The 20,106-nt window shown below is 44.3% G+C and overlaps 2 protein-coding genes across 10 annotated transcripts; one reads left to right on the top strand and one right to left on the bottom strand.

Annotated features, from left to right (window-relative positions):
• Positions 1–83: 83 nt before the first annotated feature.
• Positions 84–9,880, bottom strand: syncrip (synaptotagmin binding, cytoplasmic RNA interacting protein). 8 transcript variants are annotated; one of them, XR_001960754.2, is made up of 12 exons: positions 9,716–9,880; positions 8,486–8,645; positions 7,034–7,152; positions 6,056–6,277; positions 5,705–5,881; positions 5,390–5,525; positions 5,095–5,300; positions 4,776–4,925; positions 4,529–4,650; positions 3,862–4,400; positions 2,179–2,272; positions 84–1,035 (listed from the first exon to the last, which is right to left on the bottom strand). XR_001960754.2 is itself a non-coding variant. In XM_018674636.2 (11 exons), the coding sequence occupies exons 2-11, from the start codon at positions 8,643–8,645 to the stop codon at positions 3,721–3,723; spliced, it is 1,839 nt and encodes a 612-aa protein (XP_018530152.1). In that variant the 5' UTR covers positions 9,716–9,880; the 3' UTR covers positions 84–3,720. The 8 variants fall into 8 exon arrangements, 6 of the variants coding, with proteins under 6 accessions (XP_018530152.1, XP_018530149.1, XP_018530150.1 ...); XR_007813562.1 differs by having other exon boundaries at positions 2,179–4,400; XM_018674636.2 differs by having other exon boundaries at positions 84–3,728.
• Positions 9,881–10,919: 1,039 nt separating this feature from the next.
• Positions 10,920–18,942, top strand: bub1 (BUB1 mitotic checkpoint serine/threonine kinase). Of its 2 annotated transcripts, none has more exons than XM_018674630.2 (24): positions 10,920–11,119; positions 11,262–11,321; positions 11,462–11,603; positions 11,718–11,914; positions 12,258–12,298; positions 12,387–12,463; positions 12,601–12,650; positions 12,797–12,981; positions 13,088–13,206; positions 13,430–13,884; positions 13,961–14,001; positions 14,089–14,208; positions 14,454–14,564; positions 14,793–14,874; positions 15,108–15,192; positions 15,279–15,456; positions 15,578–15,644; positions 15,820–16,784; positions 17,041–17,141; positions 17,250–17,411; positions 17,494–17,651; positions 17,803–17,980; positions 18,061–18,167; positions 18,448–18,942. In XM_018674630.2, exons 1-24 carry the CDS (start codon positions 11,097–11,099, stop codon positions 18,635–18,637), a joined length of 3,894 nt encoding a protein of 1,297 aa, XP_018530146.1. In that variant the 5' UTR covers positions 10,920–11,096; the 3' UTR covers positions 18,638–18,942. The 2 variants fall into 2 exon arrangements, with proteins under 2 accessions (XP_018530146.1, XP_018530145.1); XM_018674629.2 differs by having other exon boundaries at positions 12,384–12,463.
• Positions 18,943–20,106: the final 1,164 nt, after the last annotated feature.

The following is a 20,106-nucleotide window of genomic DNA, read 5'->3' as shown; positions in this document are numbered from 1 at the left end:
ATGTGCCTGTACTGTACCGTGTTCATTAAAATGGAAACATTAAAGTCAAGATACAGATAGTACAATAAAAAACACAACCAAGGTCAAAGTCAATAACTTTATTAGAAAAATAGGTTTAACTCACCTCACTGTACAGTATAAAACAATTCATTTGCAAGAATGCAAACACACTTGTTAGCAAAAAAAACAAAAAAACAAAACAAAAAAAAAATCATTCTTGACCCTTTAAATTGGTTTTCCAACAGAGTCAATACTAGTATGAAAAAAAGAAAACTAATCTGGCTCTTTTTCACAAACTGGGTAAAAAGAGAGAAAAACAACAAGCTGCACAATCCTTTCTGAACTGGAAGAACACTAAACATGAGTCAGTCACACTGTGTTTTCATGGCAAACGTCACAAAAAAGCAAAAAGACAACTACAAACTACTGATGTTTAAAAAGAGCTTAAAGGAGAAATCCACCATAAAAAACCACAGCAGGTTCATGTGATCAAGAAAAAGCTTCCTACAAATGACATTCTGCCAACCCCAGAAAAGAGAATCTAATGGATTCATTTACATTATGTGAAGACAGAAACTGATCTGTGTGATTGAATTCTTCTGTGTGATTACTGATGAGCTCTAACAATCACTGCAACACCAAAACCTGACAGTAAATATCTGACATCATTTAAAGGACAAGTCTGATGATATTCTATATTTTTCTAGTCAATAAAACTGTAGTTTTTGACTCCGTCCTCACAAATACTCCCTACAACACCAAACATGGATTAATCCGCTGCTGAAAATAGTCCCCAGCAGATGAACTATTTCCTCCTGATTTACATTGAGCTGCTGTTTAAACAAATACAGAATAACACCAGACTGATCCTTTAAATATCAAACTGATTATTTCACATTCAAGGTCATTTTTTAAATGACTTATTAGCTAAAATGTACAAGGTTTTTCAGACTCACCCAAAATGTCACATCCCTAAATGTGTTTCAGGTCAGATCTGCTCCTTTAAGTTCTTTCATCTCCAGTAAAACGTGTACACTAATGGTGAAAAGACATGAATTGACACCAGTTTACAGGAAAATCTGTCACAACCACATAAATAGCATGATAATCAGTCTACAGTGACGTACAATGTGAAATGTGTAACCATGCTTCTGCGCTGAAAACTCTCTGAGCCACGTTGAAACTTTTCAGGACATGGAAGTGAGTTAATTTTCTTCCAGACCTGCTCAGAGACTCTAAATAAAAAAAGGCAGCTTCACTGGATGTCAGTGCTCAGACACAGACGTTAGTGCAGGGCAGAAAGCCTGAGACATCACTTTGCAAAGCAAAACAACAATTAAGACAAGTTTTCCCATCATGGAAGACAAAGGATGACTGTGGTTTCCAAGATTTTACAAAGAAAAAAATAAAGCTACAAAACAATTTCTGTCCATCAACTACATCATTATCATCATCATCATCATCATCATCATCGCTCAGTTCATTTAGAAAAACAGCAAGGCTTGTTCAGGCTCATTTCAGGAGGACCAGCTACATGTCCACAGTAGCTGCAGCCTACGTCAAGTCTCAACTGAGAACTAGAATTCATTAAGTGCTCTGTTGTTGTTGCCTGTGCATATCTCTGAGGTGGAGGGCTGGGATGGGGAAGGGGAAGGGGAGCGGGTGGGGTGGGGTGGGGTGGGGGGGTGAACCCTGCCTCAGTTTCCTCAAGTACAAAATGAAACAGAGCAGGCAAGTCCTCGAAACTGAGGTAGTTAACGAACCCTCGGTGGCTTTAGTTCTGAGAGAACTGTTTTCCTGGAATGCCCGACCTTCAACGGCGGGTGATCGCACCTCAATGCTACCTGATAATCATAGATTATCACCTCTAGTCCATCGTAAAGATGTAGTTAAAGAACTCAAAGAAACAAAACAGAACAAAAAAAAGCATCAAGTTCCACTAAACCACTCCAAACTTAAAAACAAAAAGTGCTAAGACTTTTCCAGAAGGATGTCCATCATTAACTCACACTCAGTAGGCGTCAAAACTTAAACTTAAAAGTCAATGCTTAAAAAAAAAAAAAAAAGCAAGCTCAAGTTTTGCTCTTCTGATTATCTTCAAACGTGGCAGTTTCAGGAGATCTGCTCCTTAAAAAGGCTGGAAGAATACCACTGGACCACTGAGTCAGGTGACCTTACCATTCCATCCACTGGCAGCCTGCAGTGTGTGACGCCATACACTGGTCAGTCTTCATAGCGACACATCAGGACCGGCCTCGACCCCTTTTCCCTGCTAGTCAGGTAACAAAAGGAAGCAATTAGAGAATGGAAAACAGGATCGTATTACATCTACACACATCTACTTGTTCTGTGTCCCTCACGCTCACACACTCACTCTCAGTATTAACTGCAGAGGGAGAAGTGTGTAACAAGTAAAACATGAATTTACACACATCAGAAGACAAAGCATTCTCACAGACTTGCACGCCCTCTGACGTAACATGCACATGTCAATGCCTTAAAGAGGACGACGAGCAGAGAATCGGCCTGGTCTGAATTCTAAAACTGAAACTGATTTGAGGTGCAGCAGGTGAAACGTGGACACATTTAGACAAGCAGAGAGAAGGGAAGAGGGTGAGGGTTAAGAGCAGCCATTGCATCTATAAAAGCAAACAGAACAACAACAAAAAAAAACACTACAAGCGAGTCATGCGTGGCAGTCATCTAACACAGTAGCACAAAATCAAACCTCCAGATAAACATGCAAGATTAGTATCCAGGCCTTCAACAGCTAGGAAGATCCTTCTGGGACAAGGAAAAGCTTCACTCTGAAATTAATATAAATCAAATTGTGCTTTTATTCCCCCCACCAGTAACAAAAGGGACTTGTATGACAGACTTGGGGGTGGGGCTTATTCTTGATGCTGCATTGACAGTGAATTTAGGACACCAATTTGTGAGACGTTTATGTTTTTGGACATGAGAGGAACTCATAAGGATGAAGTATGTCACTACACATACAGAGCACTTGAGAGATGCCAACTATAGAAGTAGGTGATTTGGAATTTGATGGCATGCAAGGTGACACTGTAGCATGTGGCCAACATTGGCAAACCTTTAGTCCATTTTCTTCCACAAGGAGCCTTAAAATTTGAAGGCAATTTGAAAAGAGAATTTGCCGAAACATGAATTTGCAACACAATTTGAAGTTTTGTACACGTGTGCGTGTATGTTTATTAAAGCAGACAAACAGCAAAGAATACAAGCCAAAATGTAAAGCCAAAAAATAGGACTACGATGGTCCTTTTTTTTTTTCTTTTCAATAACAAGACACGCATTACTTTGTGACAATACAAATTGTATTTTCATTTGTTTTAAATACATGTTTAGGAGACATATGCTTTGTTGCTGTTAGCTACTTAAAACATGGAAACCAGAATTTCTAAAAACATACATAAAGCTATAGCCAAATAGACAGCTCGAGCACATATTTGCATCTAAAAATTTTTTTCAAACTTTGTTATGGAAAATCTTTTAAACGACCATCTTAAAAAAAGAAAGAAAAGAAAAAAAACCAAACGGGGAAAAAAAAGAAACCAGTTCGCCAGAAACAGGTGGGAGTGTGACTACTGTTTGAGTCCAAGCGGATTATTAAAATATGTACAAAAAGATATCTTGCCAGATGTCACCAATTTTGAGGAAAAAATGCAGGCAACCGTATGGGATTGAGGGCCAATCAGATCAAGTCTCTAAATAAAAAGACAAAAACAAAAACAATAAACACGTATTTTGTTATCAAAGCCCTACTGGTTTACTTCCACTGTTGCCCAAAAGAATCCTGATAAAATTCCTGGTTGTCAGATTTGTAACCAGAATAGTTACCAGAATGATCACCACCTTGGAGCGGTTGCTGAGCAATGGGTTGAGAGCCCCAGTTCTGATTATTGGTCTGGCGACGCTTGGAATCTGGCTGGTTGTACCCATCAGCTTTGCGCTTTCCTCCTACATTTCCACCGCGGCCACCCCGCGCACCACGTACCCCTCCTCGCCCTCTCGGCTGCACGCCTCCTCTTGCGCCTCGCCCGCCGCGGCCTGGTCCCGGCCCGCCACGCTGGGAGAAGTTGGCCCTGCCCCTGGGTGCACCGGCGCCGCCACGTCCCCTGGCTGGAGAGGCTCCTCCCCGGGCGCCCCTGTTACCACCGCGCCCTCGGCCTGGGGCCTGGAAGTCGTCGTAGCCGTAGTAGGGGTCATCATAGCCGCCGCGGTAGTTGTGATAGTCATAGCCATAATAGTCATAGTAGTCCTCATAACCGTAGTAGTCAGGGGGGTACGAGTAGCCGCCCCGGTTTCCGCCTCTGCCCCGGCCTCTGACAGGCGGAGGCATGTGGGGAGGGGGAGGGTAGTAGTAATAGTCATCATACCTGATAAAGACAAAAAGGGAGCGATGAAATAAGAATAAAGGCAACAACATTATGAGCACAAAGTCAGAGGGGGACATCCTGACTGTCCTGTAATTAGAAAATAAACACGTTTCATTCAGGTTCCTTACATTTGTGTTTTGGCTGCTTGTCTCTGAGCTTTACGTTCTTTCCTTTTCTGATCTGGTGGTTTGGCGAAAACAATCTCTATGGGCTCTCCCTCCAGCTCCTTCCCGTTCATTTCTTCCAATGCCTGAGAAGAAAGGAACAACATTAGTGTCTTTTAGTTCAACAACCACAACTTTCCTTAGAAGACAGCTGAGGAATAAAAATCCATGTGAAAAACACTGCATGACAGAACCACAGGAACATCAGTACCTTCACTGCACCATCCCTCTCCTCAAAGTGAATGAAAGCATAGTCTTTGAGCTTCTTGACTCGCTCCAGTTTTCCAAACTGACTGAAGGACTTCTCCAGGATCTCCTCTGTGACACCATTGGCAAGATTTCGCACAAATAAAACCTTCACCTGTGAAATGGACAGAGATGTCAGTCCCTCCTCCAACAAGTTTATCCTGTGGACCAGATCTGGATTCTGGAGACGAGGACTAAGAAATAATGCGACACATTTTCCAGCCCATTATCTCTACTACATGTCAATTTTTAAAATCATACAATTCTGAGTCTCTGACACTCACTTTGGCCATGACTTCTGGGTCGGGGTCTTCGATGGGATCTGCCCACTCCACTGTCACCACATTGCCCCAAACCTTCACCTTCCCGCTCATTAGCCGGCGACGGGCCTGGGCAGCCGTTTTGTGGTCTTCATACTCGAGGAAGCAGAAGCCTCTGTTCTTCTTTTTGTCGTCAGGTTGATGGTACAGTATGACGTCACTGAGGCCCTCTGAAAGGAGATTGAGAATTGAAGTTATAGTAAAGGGTACAGCAGGGCATCAGTGTAGATCTAGAAAACAATACGTGATGAATTTTCACCTGTGACTTTAGCAAACTCTTCAACAATCTGCTCTTTTGTTTTACTCTTGGGAATGGAGCCAACAAATAGCCTGTTGTTGGCGACAGATATACACACCCCGATGTGCTTGCCAGGGCGAATCTCATGATTATTACACTGTAAGAACAAACAAACAAACACGTCAACCACATTCACTCTGAGAGAGCCAAAACTCTAGCATGGGGAAATTTGGTTTGCGCACACAAGTGACTTGGCTGCTGAACAAAGGCGACTGTCCCGACTCGACTCTCATTCCAACTTCAGCTTCCTGTTCTGCTGAATGTTTACAAACTCACCAGTTTCACCGCCTCCTGGGCTGCTTCTTTAGTACAGAACGTGACGAAGGCGTAGCCCCTGTTCAGGCCACTCAGTGGGTCCATCATTAGCCTGAGGTCCCAGATAGGCCCAGCCTTCTCAAAGAGAGGAACCAGCTCATCTTCGAACAAGTCACGGGGAATCTTCCCAACAAATATCTGGGAGAAAAACAAAGAATATTTACAGATGCACACAGCCCGGCAGTCATTCAGTGTCTCTGATCAACTCATGGCTAAAATCTAATGACAGTTTTTCTAGCTGTGAAATACTATTAGCAGAGAGAACTGGTCCAACACTGAAATCTACTGTTGACACAACATGACAAAGTGTACCTCTGTTCCAACTGTGGGTTGTGCGCCTGAGTACACCGACTCTGGTGGGGGGCCGCCATACTTTCGCTGGCCTGTTGTTACGTCAAGTGTGTAGTTGGTTCTGTCCAGGAGTTCTTTGATTTTAGCCTCGTCTGGTCCTTTAGTAGAATCTGAAACTTTAGTCCCTTGTTTTTCCCTCTGCCTGTACGTCTTCATTACCCCACAGAGAAAGGCACTTTTGTTCTGGAAGAGAGAACAACTGTGTTACAGACAGATTTACCTTCTACTGGGGGAAAGAAGAGAAACTGGATCATTGTCGAGGTAGAAAACTCTTCTCCTATCAAACTTCTTCAGACTGGGAGTCGTCTTTTCATTCAGTGTTTGGGTACAAACATCCATTCATAGTGCCGTCTATAAAATCAATCTCTCCTACACCTTTTGCATTCAGGAAGCCCCATATCAATACTGTACAGTCACTGTGGTCGTCCTGGTCAGGTCCACACCAAACATGCTGGACCCCATATGATCCAAACCAGTTTTGGTTTCATCTGACCAAAGACTGTGCTGCCAACACTCATCAGGCTTCTTTTCATGTCCTTTGGCAAAGTTAAATCTGCAATTTCAGTTTATGTTCAGTCTCACGATCTGGTTTCTTGTTAAGGTGGTTTCTCACCACGTGGAGCCATGTTGCATTGGACACAGGCCAAAACTGAGAGAGCTGTGGTGTTCACATGTTATTTTCTAACCTTGTTTTTGCAATTAGCCCTGATTGGAAATCACAGGTAGACACTGAGGACTGTATTTTCCTATTTTTCATTACACATAACAACAAGCACACTTCAGTTTAATAATAATGTTGTTGTAGGATGATACAATTTTAAATCCTTTAATATTCTAGTTATACTGTACAGGAGTGTCCGGCTTCCAGTTTTTAATAAAGACACATTTGTCTCTCAGAGTGTCAAACCACACCTAAAAGGCAGCGTGTTCAGAACTTACTTGCACGTGTGACAGATCACTCTCTTTGAACTGGACCAGAACTTGCAGGGCTCCCTCTTCATTGAATTCTTTCAAAGCTTCAATAGCCCTTTCGTCTAGGTCACTATGTGCTACCAGGCCTGAGGAACACAACACAAAGAATCTGTAAATGTGGTGTTTAAATAATGACATGATCATCTGAGCAGGTTAACGCCGAGAGACACAGGATGTGTGACTCGCGCAGCTATGAAGCAGTTGGACAATAGAGGCTTGGTAATAATTGATCGGTACCGGCATTAACAAAAGAAAATGATAGCTGAAGGGACAATGCCCTGATTGTGTCCATGTGTCATTATTATGTGTGTTAACCATGTACTGTCCCATACAGCTCCAGGTTTCAACACAGTCTCCCCCAAAACATGTAGCAGATAAACAACGGATACTTTCAAAATTAACAGCAACGGACGCTGTTACTCAAACATTTAACACAGACACAGAGATCCAGCAAAACCACAAACAAACTCACTTTTCTGTTCAGTCATCTTAACCATGCTCTGGATAACATCCTTGCAGCTCCTTCAGCTGCTGTTCAGAGAGTACAATTCACCTACTGCAGCCAGACAGCTGCTTTATTGTTTCTGCATATGCCACAGTACCAGCTGGCTTCAATCTACCTTCAGTAAACCCTTTATGGCTACACCCATCCTTTTACCCATTGACAGCGTGACAATACTCAGTCAGAGGCCTGAAGCTAATTGTTGATGTACAACAAAGAAAGTACTTTTGAGGGTGATATACAAAGATACCAGGAAATGTTTCACTGATTCAAAGAAATGTACATTTCATAGAAACTGGACACAAGCTAAACCAGGGGGTCGAGGATTTCTCTTTTTCTACTCACTCTCTCCATCATCCTGCTGCTTAAATGATTAGTTTAACAACTTTTAATTAATCTCTCACTTACGCTTATTATCTGATTAAACTACAGAGGAACTGATGAGTGACTGAGGTTTCATTTCACCAGTCTCCATTGTTTTAAGCAATCACAATCAAAGGATAGGCCTGGTGATATTCTATAACTCTGTAACTGTCAACAAATCTCATGAGAAGACCAAAATTAACGATGTGTTACTCTGCCTCTGAGCACTTTCTGACCTCCCTGCCATGTCTGCGGTAGCCTCAACCCTACTGCTCTCCACTAGACACGAAACTTTACTCAGAAGTCACAAATATGTGGTGTCACTTTTAAAAACACCAGGTCAACAACTGGTCACTGCAGATAAATCAGGCTGTAGGTACAGACAGTACTCTCTTAAGATGCATTTTGCTGTAAAACAAAACCTCTGAGACCATACATTGCAAAGATAAACTGGAAAACACAACTCTGACAAGCTTTACAACACTTTCTATGCACACTTTTTCTCAAGGCAGAAGAAAACAGCAGAGCACAACCAAAATGAAACTTCTGCTTACCTGCTACGTAAAGTTCATCTAGCTTCTCAGCAACTTTCTGAGGTAAACCAGCTTCCAGTAAAGCCGGGAAATGTTCTGAGTGGGTCACCGCCGCTGTAGTGTCCATTGGTTCCTCCGTACCATTCCCGTTTACATGATCTGTGGCCATGTCTCCAGACATCTGCACAGGTGAGAGTAAGAGCAGAATTACCAACAACATCACAGTAATTCAAGGCTTGATCACCCCCTGAGCAACTGATGGCATTTGGGACGACATGATATAATTTATCACAAACATGCTGAAATCATTACATACAGAAAATCAGGGAAGTTAGCATTACTTCATAATATGAGGCTGCAACCAACAATTATTATTATTATAAAAAGTCTCGACATGTTGTTAACTGACTGATTGATTATATTCGACTGTTTGTTTGGTCTGACCAGCTGTCAAAATACAAACATGTAGAGTTTACCATCAGCGACATTTGAGGGGAAACAGACAGTATTTAGAGATAATATGACATTGTTCAACTAATCACCAGCTCTATAGCACTGATCAAACGATACTGTACAGTGGGGGTCAGTAGGGGCCAAACAACAAGTCTTGGCCATGCTTTTGTTATAAACGAAACTGGAAGATTAGAAGTGCGGTTTGGCGCCATCGTTTAAGACTGGACAGCGTTTGCAAACAGCAACGTTATCTGAGAGGCTCCTGCGGTCGCAAGTGTGAAACTGAAACAACATGTAGATGGCGCGTTTGGCCATGTTTATCGTCTGGTTCTCTACATTAGACATGATTTCCGCCTACTGAAGTAAGTGGCAAAAACACAGTGATCTCCTGATGAGGCCAGCAGGTTTTCATACATATCCACCACGCCTCTGTTAGCAAATGTCAGCTAGAGTCCCAGGCTCGGTAGACCACAGGCCTCAGTCTTCACCACACGCGTGGAGCTGCAAACTGAATAAGGCTAACATCTCTTCAGCTAATCTCAGAACGAAATCATTTCGAATAATCGGACTACCCCAACTTTAGTGCACATTAGACATTAGCAGGACATCTATTTAACAGGCAGTCAGTCAGAGCGGGCCTGTTTTTCAAAATGCCGGCTAGCCGTGCAGATGAGCCGCTGTGTTGCTAACACTGGCCGGTCGTGCAACGCATCCAGCATTAGTCTGCAAGGGGAACAAGCTCGACCACATATCACAACATGTTTTCGTAATGTTCCGGTCATATCGATGTGTACATACCGTGCGAATCTAAACTCGGGTGCACGGTGCTGATCCGCCGTGTTGAAAGTGCTTCAAATAAAGGAAAATATTCACGCCGGTGCTTTTGAGGTTGGTTTCTTTACTCCCGGTGAAACAAAATGGCGGCTACGTAACGTCGCGATCTCTGCTTCTCGCCCGCATGTAAGGGGCTTCCCACACTGCTGCTCACGGGCTGTTCAGTCTGACATCCGGTCCGCCGCCACACTGACCTAGTGACTGTTACTTTACAGCTTTTTTATCGCTGGTATTGATTAACTTACAATTTCCCACGACCGTAAACCTGCACATATCTCACTCTACAACCCTAAGTACTTCATATTTTAGGCTGAGATAGCTTTAGGATCGCTTTATCCTAGTATCCTAAGGTTTGCGAATGTTTTCACCCACGCAGTCTCTTGTCTTCGCTTCCAGCAAAACCGACGTTTCATTGATAAATTCCTTTAAATATATTACCTGCTGCTATTTTGTGCTGTTCCATCGATGGTATATCGGTGTAAATGAATCACTACACTAATTTTTTAGTTAAGATTTTGTTTTCGTGCGAGTCGCGTCCTTTATTTTGAAAACCCAAAACGGAAAAGGCAAATAGCGATAGACATTTCATTAGGAAAATATGTTTGATTTGATACATGGATGCAAATAATTAAAGATCATACCACATATTACACATGGATGAATGGTCTAAATAAGAATTGTTAATTATTAATTCACTTATTTTTGACATTTGTGTTTTTATTTGTTTGTTTTACAGTGTTAATTATAGTGCCATATTAATTCTGGGAAATTATGTTCAAGCCTGTACTTCGGTTCTTACATGTATATGTAGCACTCATGACTGAACATTATGAATTTGGTGTTTGTCATTTTATGGTACTTTTATTGTGACATTGTAATTTATTTGTGTTTCATGCATTGATTGTGCCTTTTCTTGTACGGTTTTGTTTTAGTCGATTAGCTGGCAGAAAATTTAATAGGATAATTGTTACGGGAAATTTTCGAGCAAACTGTCCAAACTTTCTCCGGTGACAGTTTTCCTTTCTGTGTTTTATAGAATATCATTGTAGATTATAATGAATTGTACATGCATTTTATTTTTATTTCTTATTTTGTGTGTTTTTACCCCGGAATTTACGTCACACAATAGGGGCGTGGCTTACAGACACACCGCGTTGCTATTGGCTGAGCGCGAAATTTCAAAAGTTGTTGGAACAACAGCAGCAGCTCGTCGGAGAGAAAGAAAGCTAAGGATGCAAGTGATCTGCTGAAATTTGTAAAGTTAACCAAACTCCTAGTCAAACAGATGAACAGGACTTAACTCGCTATTTGTGATTACAAAGGACTTTTTTAAACTTAAAGCGAAATGGATGTCGCCACATATTTACAGTAAGTCAACGCTGATCATTAACGTCACCCAGTGTTAGCTTGTCGTTAGCGGTTAGCTTGTTTTGTAACTTATTTTTTTAAAAGATGAAGCTGTTAGACGTGATGCTACCTTCCCTAAATTTACCCACGTTTACCTTCGCAGGTGTTTTGAAAGCAGTTTGAGCTCCTACACGGGAGACGACCCTCTGGATCCATGGGACAAGTGAGTAGCGTTATTTTTTGACTGTTGGTGTTGGTTGACATGTTTTAAGAAACGCTCTCTTAATGTTACTGCAACGTACTGCATGTGCATGGCTGACAGCTTAGAGAGGACCGAGTGAAGACTTTGTCGTGTGTCGGCAGGTTTGTGGAGTATCTGGAGCAAAGATTACCTGCAGACAGCAGCAGCGGGATGTCAGTGGTGTTCGACAGTCTCGTGCAGAGGTTTTTGAACGTCGAGCGATACGCAAATGACATCAGATATGTGAACTACTGCATCAAATGTGTAAGTCTGATTAAAATATCACAGTCAGGCATGAATCATACAACCACAGCTGGTTTGTTATTCCTACTGCTAAAACCTTACACAAGCATTTCTTCATTCAAAACTGTCTGACAGGCGAGTTATTACTCCGACCCCATAGCGATGTACAGTCACGTCTTCAGTCGGGGCATCGGCACCAGGACTGCTGCGCTTTATGTGGCCTGGGCACAGCAGTTTGAACAGAGAGGCATGAATGATCAGGCTGACGCTGTGTACCAGAAAGCCGTGGAGAACCAAGCCCAGCCAGCAGACACTGTTCTCCATGAATACAGGTAACAGCACAGACAGAGATGCAGCTTGAGGCCCAGGTGTGGCTGGTTTTCAGATCATTTACCAGGAGCACAGAGCATGTGATATCTTTGAAACTTGTCCGTTTTCATGCCATTAATACAACCACACTGCCACACTGGTGCTCTCTGTACCAGTATAATTGACTGTTAGTGTTTAATCAAGGTTTATCTGGACCTTCCTGTCTTATCTCACACTTACTGCTGACTAGGTGTTAGATAGTCTGAGTGTGCACTGAACGCTGTAGAATAACATCTCACCAGCATGCACAATTATAACTTTGATGTGCTAAAAAATAAATAAATAAAAATGAAAATTGTTCTGCAGGCAGTTTCAAACAAGAACCAGAAGCCAGGCACCAGGATCAGGTGAGAGTGTGTTTGATTAATGAAAAATATTCAATTAGGTTCTTTAAAATGTTCAGTGTAGCTAACTCTGACTGTCTTTGTAAAGCAGGAGGTCGAAATCCGTTGCAGAACTCCCATTTAACCAATCAGATGTCATCCCACAGAGAGCCAGCCAGTCAGAGCAAGGTGTGTGTGTGTGTGTGTGTGTGTGTGTGTGTGTGTGTGTGTGCGCGTGTGCGTAAGTGTAAGTGTAAGTAAACAATTGTTTAGACACTCTGTTTTGGCTTTTCAAACCCACTGATACTCTTGGTCTTCTGTTACAGACCTCTGTGGATTGTCTGTCCAAACCACCTGCAGTTCAAACAGCCATAATGTGAGTAAACACCAGTGTTGTTTCCAGTTTGTTTCCTGTCAGATGGGTTTAAGCACTTGGTGGTTTTTGGCAGGACCTCCACCTCTCTCTTGAAATGAAAATCAAAACTAGATGTGACATTATCTCCTCTGTCGTCCCCTCCACAGAGTGTCCCGCTCTGAGACTTCAGGGGCGATTCGCTCTGGTCAAAGCTCCAGCGTCCAGACTGTGTCGGAGTACATGACGGACGAACTCGTCTGTGAAGGATCGGAGTTCTGCTTTGAGGAGGTCAGAGCAGAGAAATACTTCCGTAAGCTCCGGGAGACGCAGGAAAAGATGGACAGTGAAAACCGTAAGTCAGCTGTTTATAATGTGAGATAATTAATGCTCAAAACAAATCCCAAACATGTGTATTATTTAGTGTGTTGTTAACTTTTAACATCTGTTTTCTTTTAAAGTGGAGAAGTTGCTGAGGGAGCAGGAGGAGGGCATCCAGCGCATTAAATCCATGCTGGAGGAGGCTCACCACAGTCTGGAAGCTCGTGGAGGTTTAACCAGCCAACCAGCATCACAGAGAGTGAGACTGAAGATGAATAAATCACAATACACTTAATGACAGGCTGTGTGTCACTACTGTCAGGGTATACACCAAACACCAGCCAACTTCATCTCAAAGGAAAACTCTGATATTTTTTAAACTGGGCTTTAAAAGCAACACAATGTGTCTGTGTTCGGTTTCAGTTGTTTAACAATGTGAAAGCAGGAGAACTTGAATGAAACCTTTATTTTCTTTGTTACAGCTGCCTGCTGTAGAAACAGCCGCCAGTCTGAACCCTGATCCTACCCAGCAGCCCTTTGGGCGCCCTCGGCCCTCAAACCGTCTGAGCAGCAGACGCTCTCTTGGCTTGAGATTACACACCGAGCCAGCGTTCATCCAAGAGGCCACGGCCGTCCCTGAACCTCCTCCTCCTCCTCTGCAGAACCACACCAGGCCTGATGACAGGAACACTCTGAGCTCAGAGGTATCCCATCATCCCTCTGTCCTGGCTGGTCATTTACCAATCTCAGCAGCGACCCCAGTGTCCGCAGACCCAGCGTCTCTCGTCCAGGCGGTTCAGCCTCGGTCAGTTCAGCAGCCTGTGAGCTTTGAGCCGATGAACCTGTCATCGCTCCACAGACCTGCCTGTGCCTCTGCTGTCAACACGGATGTTTTCTGTCAGGACGGTCGACCCCAGGAGCACAGCACCACACATCAGTGAGTAGCCACTGATGAGTGTTGATGTGTTTGTGTTTGTGTGTTTGCTGTGTAATAACTGTGTCTGTTTCCTCAGGGATGTCAGTCAGTTAGCAGAGCCTGAGGAGAAACTCAATGGTAAGTTAACTAGTTGATCAAAAGTAAGCCCTCGAATCGTAGCTGCTTGTGTGTGCGTCAAACCCTCTCTTTGTGTGTCTCTCTTAGTGTCACAGGGGGGCACTGTTAACCTGTCTCACATCACTCCTAACAATTCACTGGGCTATGTTCAGGCCACACCATCAAGGGTGCTGCCGTCACCCACGGTCAACACACGGGAAGCACTGGGTGAGCACAACCCCCTCCTCGCTTCTGATGAACACAGGTTAAATATCTGTGAAAGATCTGTCTGATGAAAATGAGAAAAATAATCTAATGGACAAATAAAGAGAAAAACCTGCATCATAACACTGAGACGTCAGTGTGTCCTACAGTTCATCAGAGTCCTGTTTACAGTGGAAGTGCACCAAACTCTGCTGCACTTGAAACTGTGTGTCAGTGAATAACATTGAATCTGGTTTGGTGTCATCCAGACGTTATCATGGACATGTTCCAGGCTCCGACTCTCTTAGAGGATCCGTTCAGCAGCACGTCAGCGCTCCACACGGCTGAGAGGGAGTTTGAAGCTGGACACCAGATAAATGGTAAACATTTATTACATCTAATGTGACCTGCTCTCATTGGTCACCAGAGCCTAAAATGAACTTTGTGACTCAGTGATGAAACTGTTTAAGTGCTAAGAATATTTTCATTTTCCAAACGGAGGCAAAATGAAACTAACTGCACATTAAAGTAAAGCCTGAGGTCTCTTTAAGTTGTGCTGCTTTATTCTGATAATGAACATCATTTTTCTGTCTGTCAATGATCTGCAGGAGGCGCCTCCTCGTTCACAAATCCTCCAACAACAGCTCCGTTCACCATCTTCCAGGACGACAACGACAAAGAAAACGGCAGGTAACTGTAACTCCAGGACACAGTATGAACTGTATGACTATAAACTAAAGGTTTTCTAACTCTCAGGTTCAATGTAACATCCACTGAAGTGACCTCCTGTCCAACACAGTCATATAGAAATATTTAGTCTGACTTCTCATGTACGTTTCAGTGATCATATGATGAAGTGAACAGATAAATGAACATTGACATGGATGGTGTTCATGTTACTTTGTCCCTGTCTTCCTGGTCAGTGCTGCTGCTCCCGCTGCAGTGGAGAAGTCTAAACCAATCAGAGCTCTGGTTGAAATCCCAGTGTCTAAGCCTGACAGACCTAATGTGAGTGTTGACAAAACAGACTTGTTTAGTGTTTGGTTGACGTGTGAGGAGAGATTGTTATTCTCTCCTCTGTGTTCACTCATCAGGAGACTCCTCCGGATCTGATGCCTGATGAGAGCACCATGTGGGGAGCTCGCTACAACTCCCTCAACTCTCTGGCTGCTTGTCCCAACAGCACCACAGACTTCGCCATGTTGGCCCAGTTTGTCTCCACCCCGTTCACACACAAAACTCCTTTCAACGGAAACTTTTACCAGGACCAAGGTACCTGGACCTAAAACGACTCCGCTCTCACAGCAGAATATTAACAGAGACGTGCTCTGAGTCTGAAGTCCTTCTCTACATGGATGATCTATTCACAGTCATTTATTTCTCCTCCCTCCAGAGAACAACTGTGATGGCGGTGATGCTGATGACGATGCTTTTATCAGACGTCAGCCCAAAAAACTCAGGTAACCAAATCTGTCCGTGCTCGGCTCTCAGGGAGTCAGGGTCCACTGTCCTTAAAACCAGGAAGTTAAACTACTTTAAATGTGATTGTGCAGGTGGTGATGGTGAAAATAATTCTTAGTGTAGAGTCCGATGCTCTAAACTCATGAAAGCCTCTGTGCTCTGCTCCTCCCTCAGCCCCATCATTGAGCAGAGTCCGTCAGAGGAGAAGCTCTCTGAAACAGCCGTCAGTCAGCTCGTCCCTTCCTCTGCGAGACAGGGCACCATCGTGGGTGAAGGGCTCGCCGCTGGTCAGCACTGCCTGACCACCTCCTCCATCACCATGGTGCAGCCCCCTCCTCCGGCTGTGCTCTCCTTCAGAGACCAGACGCTCTGTCCGACCGACTCCTCCGTCCACAGGAGCGCAGGCCCTGGCTGGGAGGTGTACACGAGCCCGGAGCAGCCGTCCAGACAAGCCTCTCTGATCTCACACAGACCTGAGAGTTCAGTCAGACCCAAAAGCCAAACCTTTAAAATCATGGAAGATGTAGACAGACCCGCCAGTCCAGAACCAGCCCAGAACCCAGCGTCTGATGTTCCCATGAGTCCAGAGTGCGCTCTCAGATCAGACTGGCTGGACATCAAAAGCCCCGAGGTCAGAGCCGAGCCAGATCTGGACGCCTTCCTGCGTCTTCCCAACAAGACCCCGGATGTTCCCATGAGTCCAGACTGCGCTCTCAAACCGAACTGGCTTGAAATCAGAAGCCCTGAGGTCTCAGTGGAGCCAGACCTGGACGCCTTCCTGAGTCCCTGTCGACCCAAGACCGCGAACGCCGTTGCCAACAAGACCCTGGATGTTCCCATGAGTCCAGATCAGCCACAGCTCTGTGCCGACGTGCCCATGAGCCCGATGCAGCTGCCACAGTTCAGCGCCAGGGATGAACCCATGATGAGTCCAGACAGAGGGCCGACGTCCAGCGCTGACATGTCCATGAACACAACAGCGAGGACAGGAGCGGTCCAGCTGGTGCCAGATCCCTGGGATAATGAACTGATCTCTGATCTGCTGTCAGCACTCACCCCGCCTCTCACCTCTCACCCCCGCTGCATCACCTGGCCGTGCAACGTACCCAGCATCACCCCAAAGATGACCATCAGCATGGGTGAGGGAAAAGAGCAACATCAGTATTATTTCTTAAAGGAAAAGCTTTGGGAAACATTGATGCGACTCTCCTGTCTGCTCAGTAGTTCTGGACGTTAGTCCAGCAGAGGGGAACAGTTAGTCTGGCTCTGTTAAAAATACACCCACCAACGTGTCAGTGTCACTGATTAACATGTTGTATCACACCTGTGTCGTCTGTACCATGAGTGAAGTCACCACCTCGTGTGTTAAACTGAGTGTGTTCCTCCTCCTCTTAGGAAAGGCGTCGCTGCGAGTCGACAGCATCCTCGGTAAAGGAGCTTTTGCAACGGTCTACCAGGCTACTGACCCCATGACCTCTGAGAGGATGGTTTTAAAGGTGAGCTGGGAGATAAAGACACTTGACAGCAGCCGGTAACAGAAGTAAAGTGTCTGGTTCCAACACTGATTCTTGCTGTTTCTTCTCCGTGGCTTCTCGTGAACTCAGGTTCAGAAACCAGCCTGTCCCTGGGAGTTTTACATCAACACTCAGCTGGACGCTCGGCTGCAGCCCAGCGTCCGTCACCTCTACAGCAGCATCCGCTCAGCTCACCTCTTCCACAACGGCAGCGTGATGCTCGGGGAGCTTCACGGCCACGGCACTCTGCTGGTGCGAACACATCCCTGCTTCATCAGCTGAACACAAACGCTGTCTTTTCCTTCATGTCCTCAAACTGTGACTCTTCTTTCAGAACGCGGTGAACATGTATAAAACCCTGAGCGATAAGGTGATGCCTCAGCCTCTGGTCATGTACTTCACCGTCTGTATCCTGCACATGGTGGAGCAGCTGCACGACATCCACATCATCCACGCCGACATCAAACCTGACAACTTCCTGCTCGGAGAGAGGTAACCGCTGATAACAATAACCATTTATTACCTTTCTACGACTTACCTGTCCCTGTGAAAGTCCACCTTTAACTCCAGATGGTTTGTTACAGCCTGAACCAATTCGATTTGATGAACTTGTTTTAAAGAAGTGGCTGGTTCCATGTTTCAGGTTCTTGGAGAACAAGTGTTTTGATTCGGAGAACGTGGACCACGGCCTCGTCCTCATCGACCTGGGACAGAGCATCGACATGGAGCTCTTCCCAGGAGGCACTGCTTTCACCGCCAAGTGTTTGACGTCGGGCTTCCAGTGTACAGAGATGCTCAGTGGGAAACCCTGGAACTATCAGGTACAGATGGACGTGAGGTGTTGTTGCAGCTGACGTCAGGAAACATGTTAAATGTGTGTCTTTCCCTCGTGTGTTTTCAGACGGACTACTTTGGAATAGCAGGGACTGTGTTCTGTATGCTGTTTGGGACGTACATGCGAGTCACAAATGAAGGTGGTGTGTGGAAGACAAACGCTGTGTTTAGAAGGTAACTCCTCCCATGATGAACTGTTAGCCAGTGTTAGCTTACTGCAGATACAGCTCATCAGAGGATTAGCAACAAGAACTGAACGATATGTTAGAGAGTAATTAGAAACACGTCCCATAGTTTGTTCAGCAGAGAGCACGGAGGTTTATTTACACTGAGACATCGCTCTGAAGACATAACCTGGTCTGAACATCTTATCTCCTCTGCTAACTTGTTAGTGGGAGGGACATGGGTCTGGTGCCTGGATAAATCCTCTGTCTCTCCCGCCTCTGTCCCACAGGAACCCCCACAGCGACTTGTGGCTGGAGTTCTTCCACACGCTGCTGAACGTGCCGGACTGCGGCTCGCTGCCGAGCCTGCGGAGCCTCCGCTGCAAACTGACGTCCGTCCTGCAGCAGAACTACAGCAGCAAACTGCCCTCGCTCAAGAGCCGCCTGGTGGTTCTGCTGCTGGAGAGCCGCAGGAGATGACGCCGCCGACCGAGAGACACGTCTCCTTCACTCCTCTGTTTATTTCCGCCTCATTCCTCTTCTACAAACCAGGAACAAACACCTGAAACTTTGGAACTGGTTCACACTGATGCACAGCAAACAGTCAAATTTTAGAATTTCAAAAGTTTGAAAGGTGAGAAGTCACTGGAGGATTTGAGCGACTGATTTAGTTTTCACTGAATTTGTACATATAAAAAATGTAATTATTGTTTAGTTGATAACTTCTGGGAGTGTTCTTCATTTTTCTTAAAAGAATAAAGGTTGCATTGAAGTGCAGTAGATAATCCTCTTGTTTTGCTCTGTAGCTGAAGGATTTATGATGCTAGTCTGCACAGATATGATTCTAAAACTGTTTTCTTCAACTGAAAAACTTTTCTTAAATATATATATATATATATATAATTATTTTTTATTATTATTTTTAAACTGAGTTAATTTAGCTACAGCTATTTTTTATTGATGGTTGAGGCCAGAGGCATGTCCATATTTTTATTTTTATGAGATTTTTTAAAAATGGATTTTTTAGTTTTATCTTTTTACACTTTCCATAAAAAAGTTGAACAGATTATTTTGCCATTTTCTTGTTTTTCCACAAAGAAAACGTCATTACAATAATGAAATAAAAAGCACAGCAGCTTTAGCTCACATGATGTAGCAGGGAATGAACACAGTGTGTTTATCTCAGCACATACAGGACTTCATGTGTGTGTGATACGTGTGGTTGCTGTGAGTGTGTGAGCGAGACGAGTGAAGAGTTTAAACCCTGATCCAGAATCAGAATCAGGGTGTGTTAATGTCAGTCTGCAGCTTCACCTGTCCTCCAGTCTCACTGTGACCTGTTCAGACCTGCAGCTTCAGCCTTCGCTGCATTTCTCTTCCTCCAGCCCCCCCCCCCACACTTCCTTTATCTTGATGGTTTTATTTCACATCACTTTGTAAAGAAGCAGAACTGATAGAGTGTGTTGTGATTTCGTGCTGATTATTTCCTCCACGCTCTGCAGAGCAGGTGAAATGTCTGAGCTGCTGGTGGCAGCTCGTTCAGGGGAATTCAGCTCCGACTTTATCAGTGCTGTTCGCTGCTCGGCTGGGTTTCTGGTCTGTGCTGTGGGTGTTTCTTTCACAAGAGTTCAAACTGCACCTGAGGGCAGCAGGCTGGGGTAAAAAAAATCCTGCTGTGTTCATGGTCTGTCTGAAATATCTAAACCCAGAAAATCAGATTTTTCTGCAAAACCTGAGCTGCAGAGAAGAGGTGTCAAACTCCAAGGAAGGAAAACTCCATCAAGAGACGTGTTAGTGTTGAAAGGTTCATTTACCCTCAGTTACAGAGGGATAGTTACATTCCCTCTCACTGCTGACGTTTGGAAACGTGCTTCATATATTAACAGGGTCCTTTTCATGCTATAACGACATACCTTCATGCTAAATGAATCCATTCTAATATAAAATCA

This window comes from Lates calcarifer, linkage group LG7_1 (assembly GCF_001640805.2).
Source record: "Lates calcarifer isolate ASB-BC8 linkage group LG7_1, TLL_Latcal_v3, whole genome shotgun sequence".
Taxonomy (NCBI): domain Eukaryota; kingdom Metazoa; phylum Chordata; class Actinopteri; family Centropomidae; genus Lates; species Lates calcarifer.
Note: the sequence above shows the minus strand (reverse complement) of the source record. Positions and strands in the feature narration are given on the sequence as shown.

Bases quoted from the DNA above. Each gene is read 5' to 3' on its own strand.
- bub1 (XM_018674629.2), top strand. From the start codon at position 11,097: ATGGATGTCGCCACATATTTACA. The intron at 12,982-13,087 runs GTAAGTCAGCTG...TTTCTTTTAAAG, and splicing joins AAAGATGGACAGTGAAAACC to TGGAGAAGTTGCTGAGGGAG. The intron at 14,002-14,088 runs GTAAGTTAACTA...TGTCTCTCTTAG, and splicing joins GCCTGAGGAGAAACTCAATG to TGTCACAGGGGGGCACTGTT.
- syncrip (XM_018674632.2), bottom strand. From the start codon at position 8,645: ATGTCTGGAGACATGGCCACAGATCATGTAAACGGGAATGGTACGGAG. The intron at 7,153-8,485 runs GTAAGCAGAAGT...TGTGTTCCTCAG, and splicing joins AGATGAACTTTACGTAGCAG to GCCTGGTAGCACATAGTGAC. The intron at 5,301-5,389 runs GTGAAAATTCAT...ATCTCCTTTCAG, and splicing joins AGAGTTTGCTAAAGTCACAG to AGGGCCTCAGTGACGTCATA.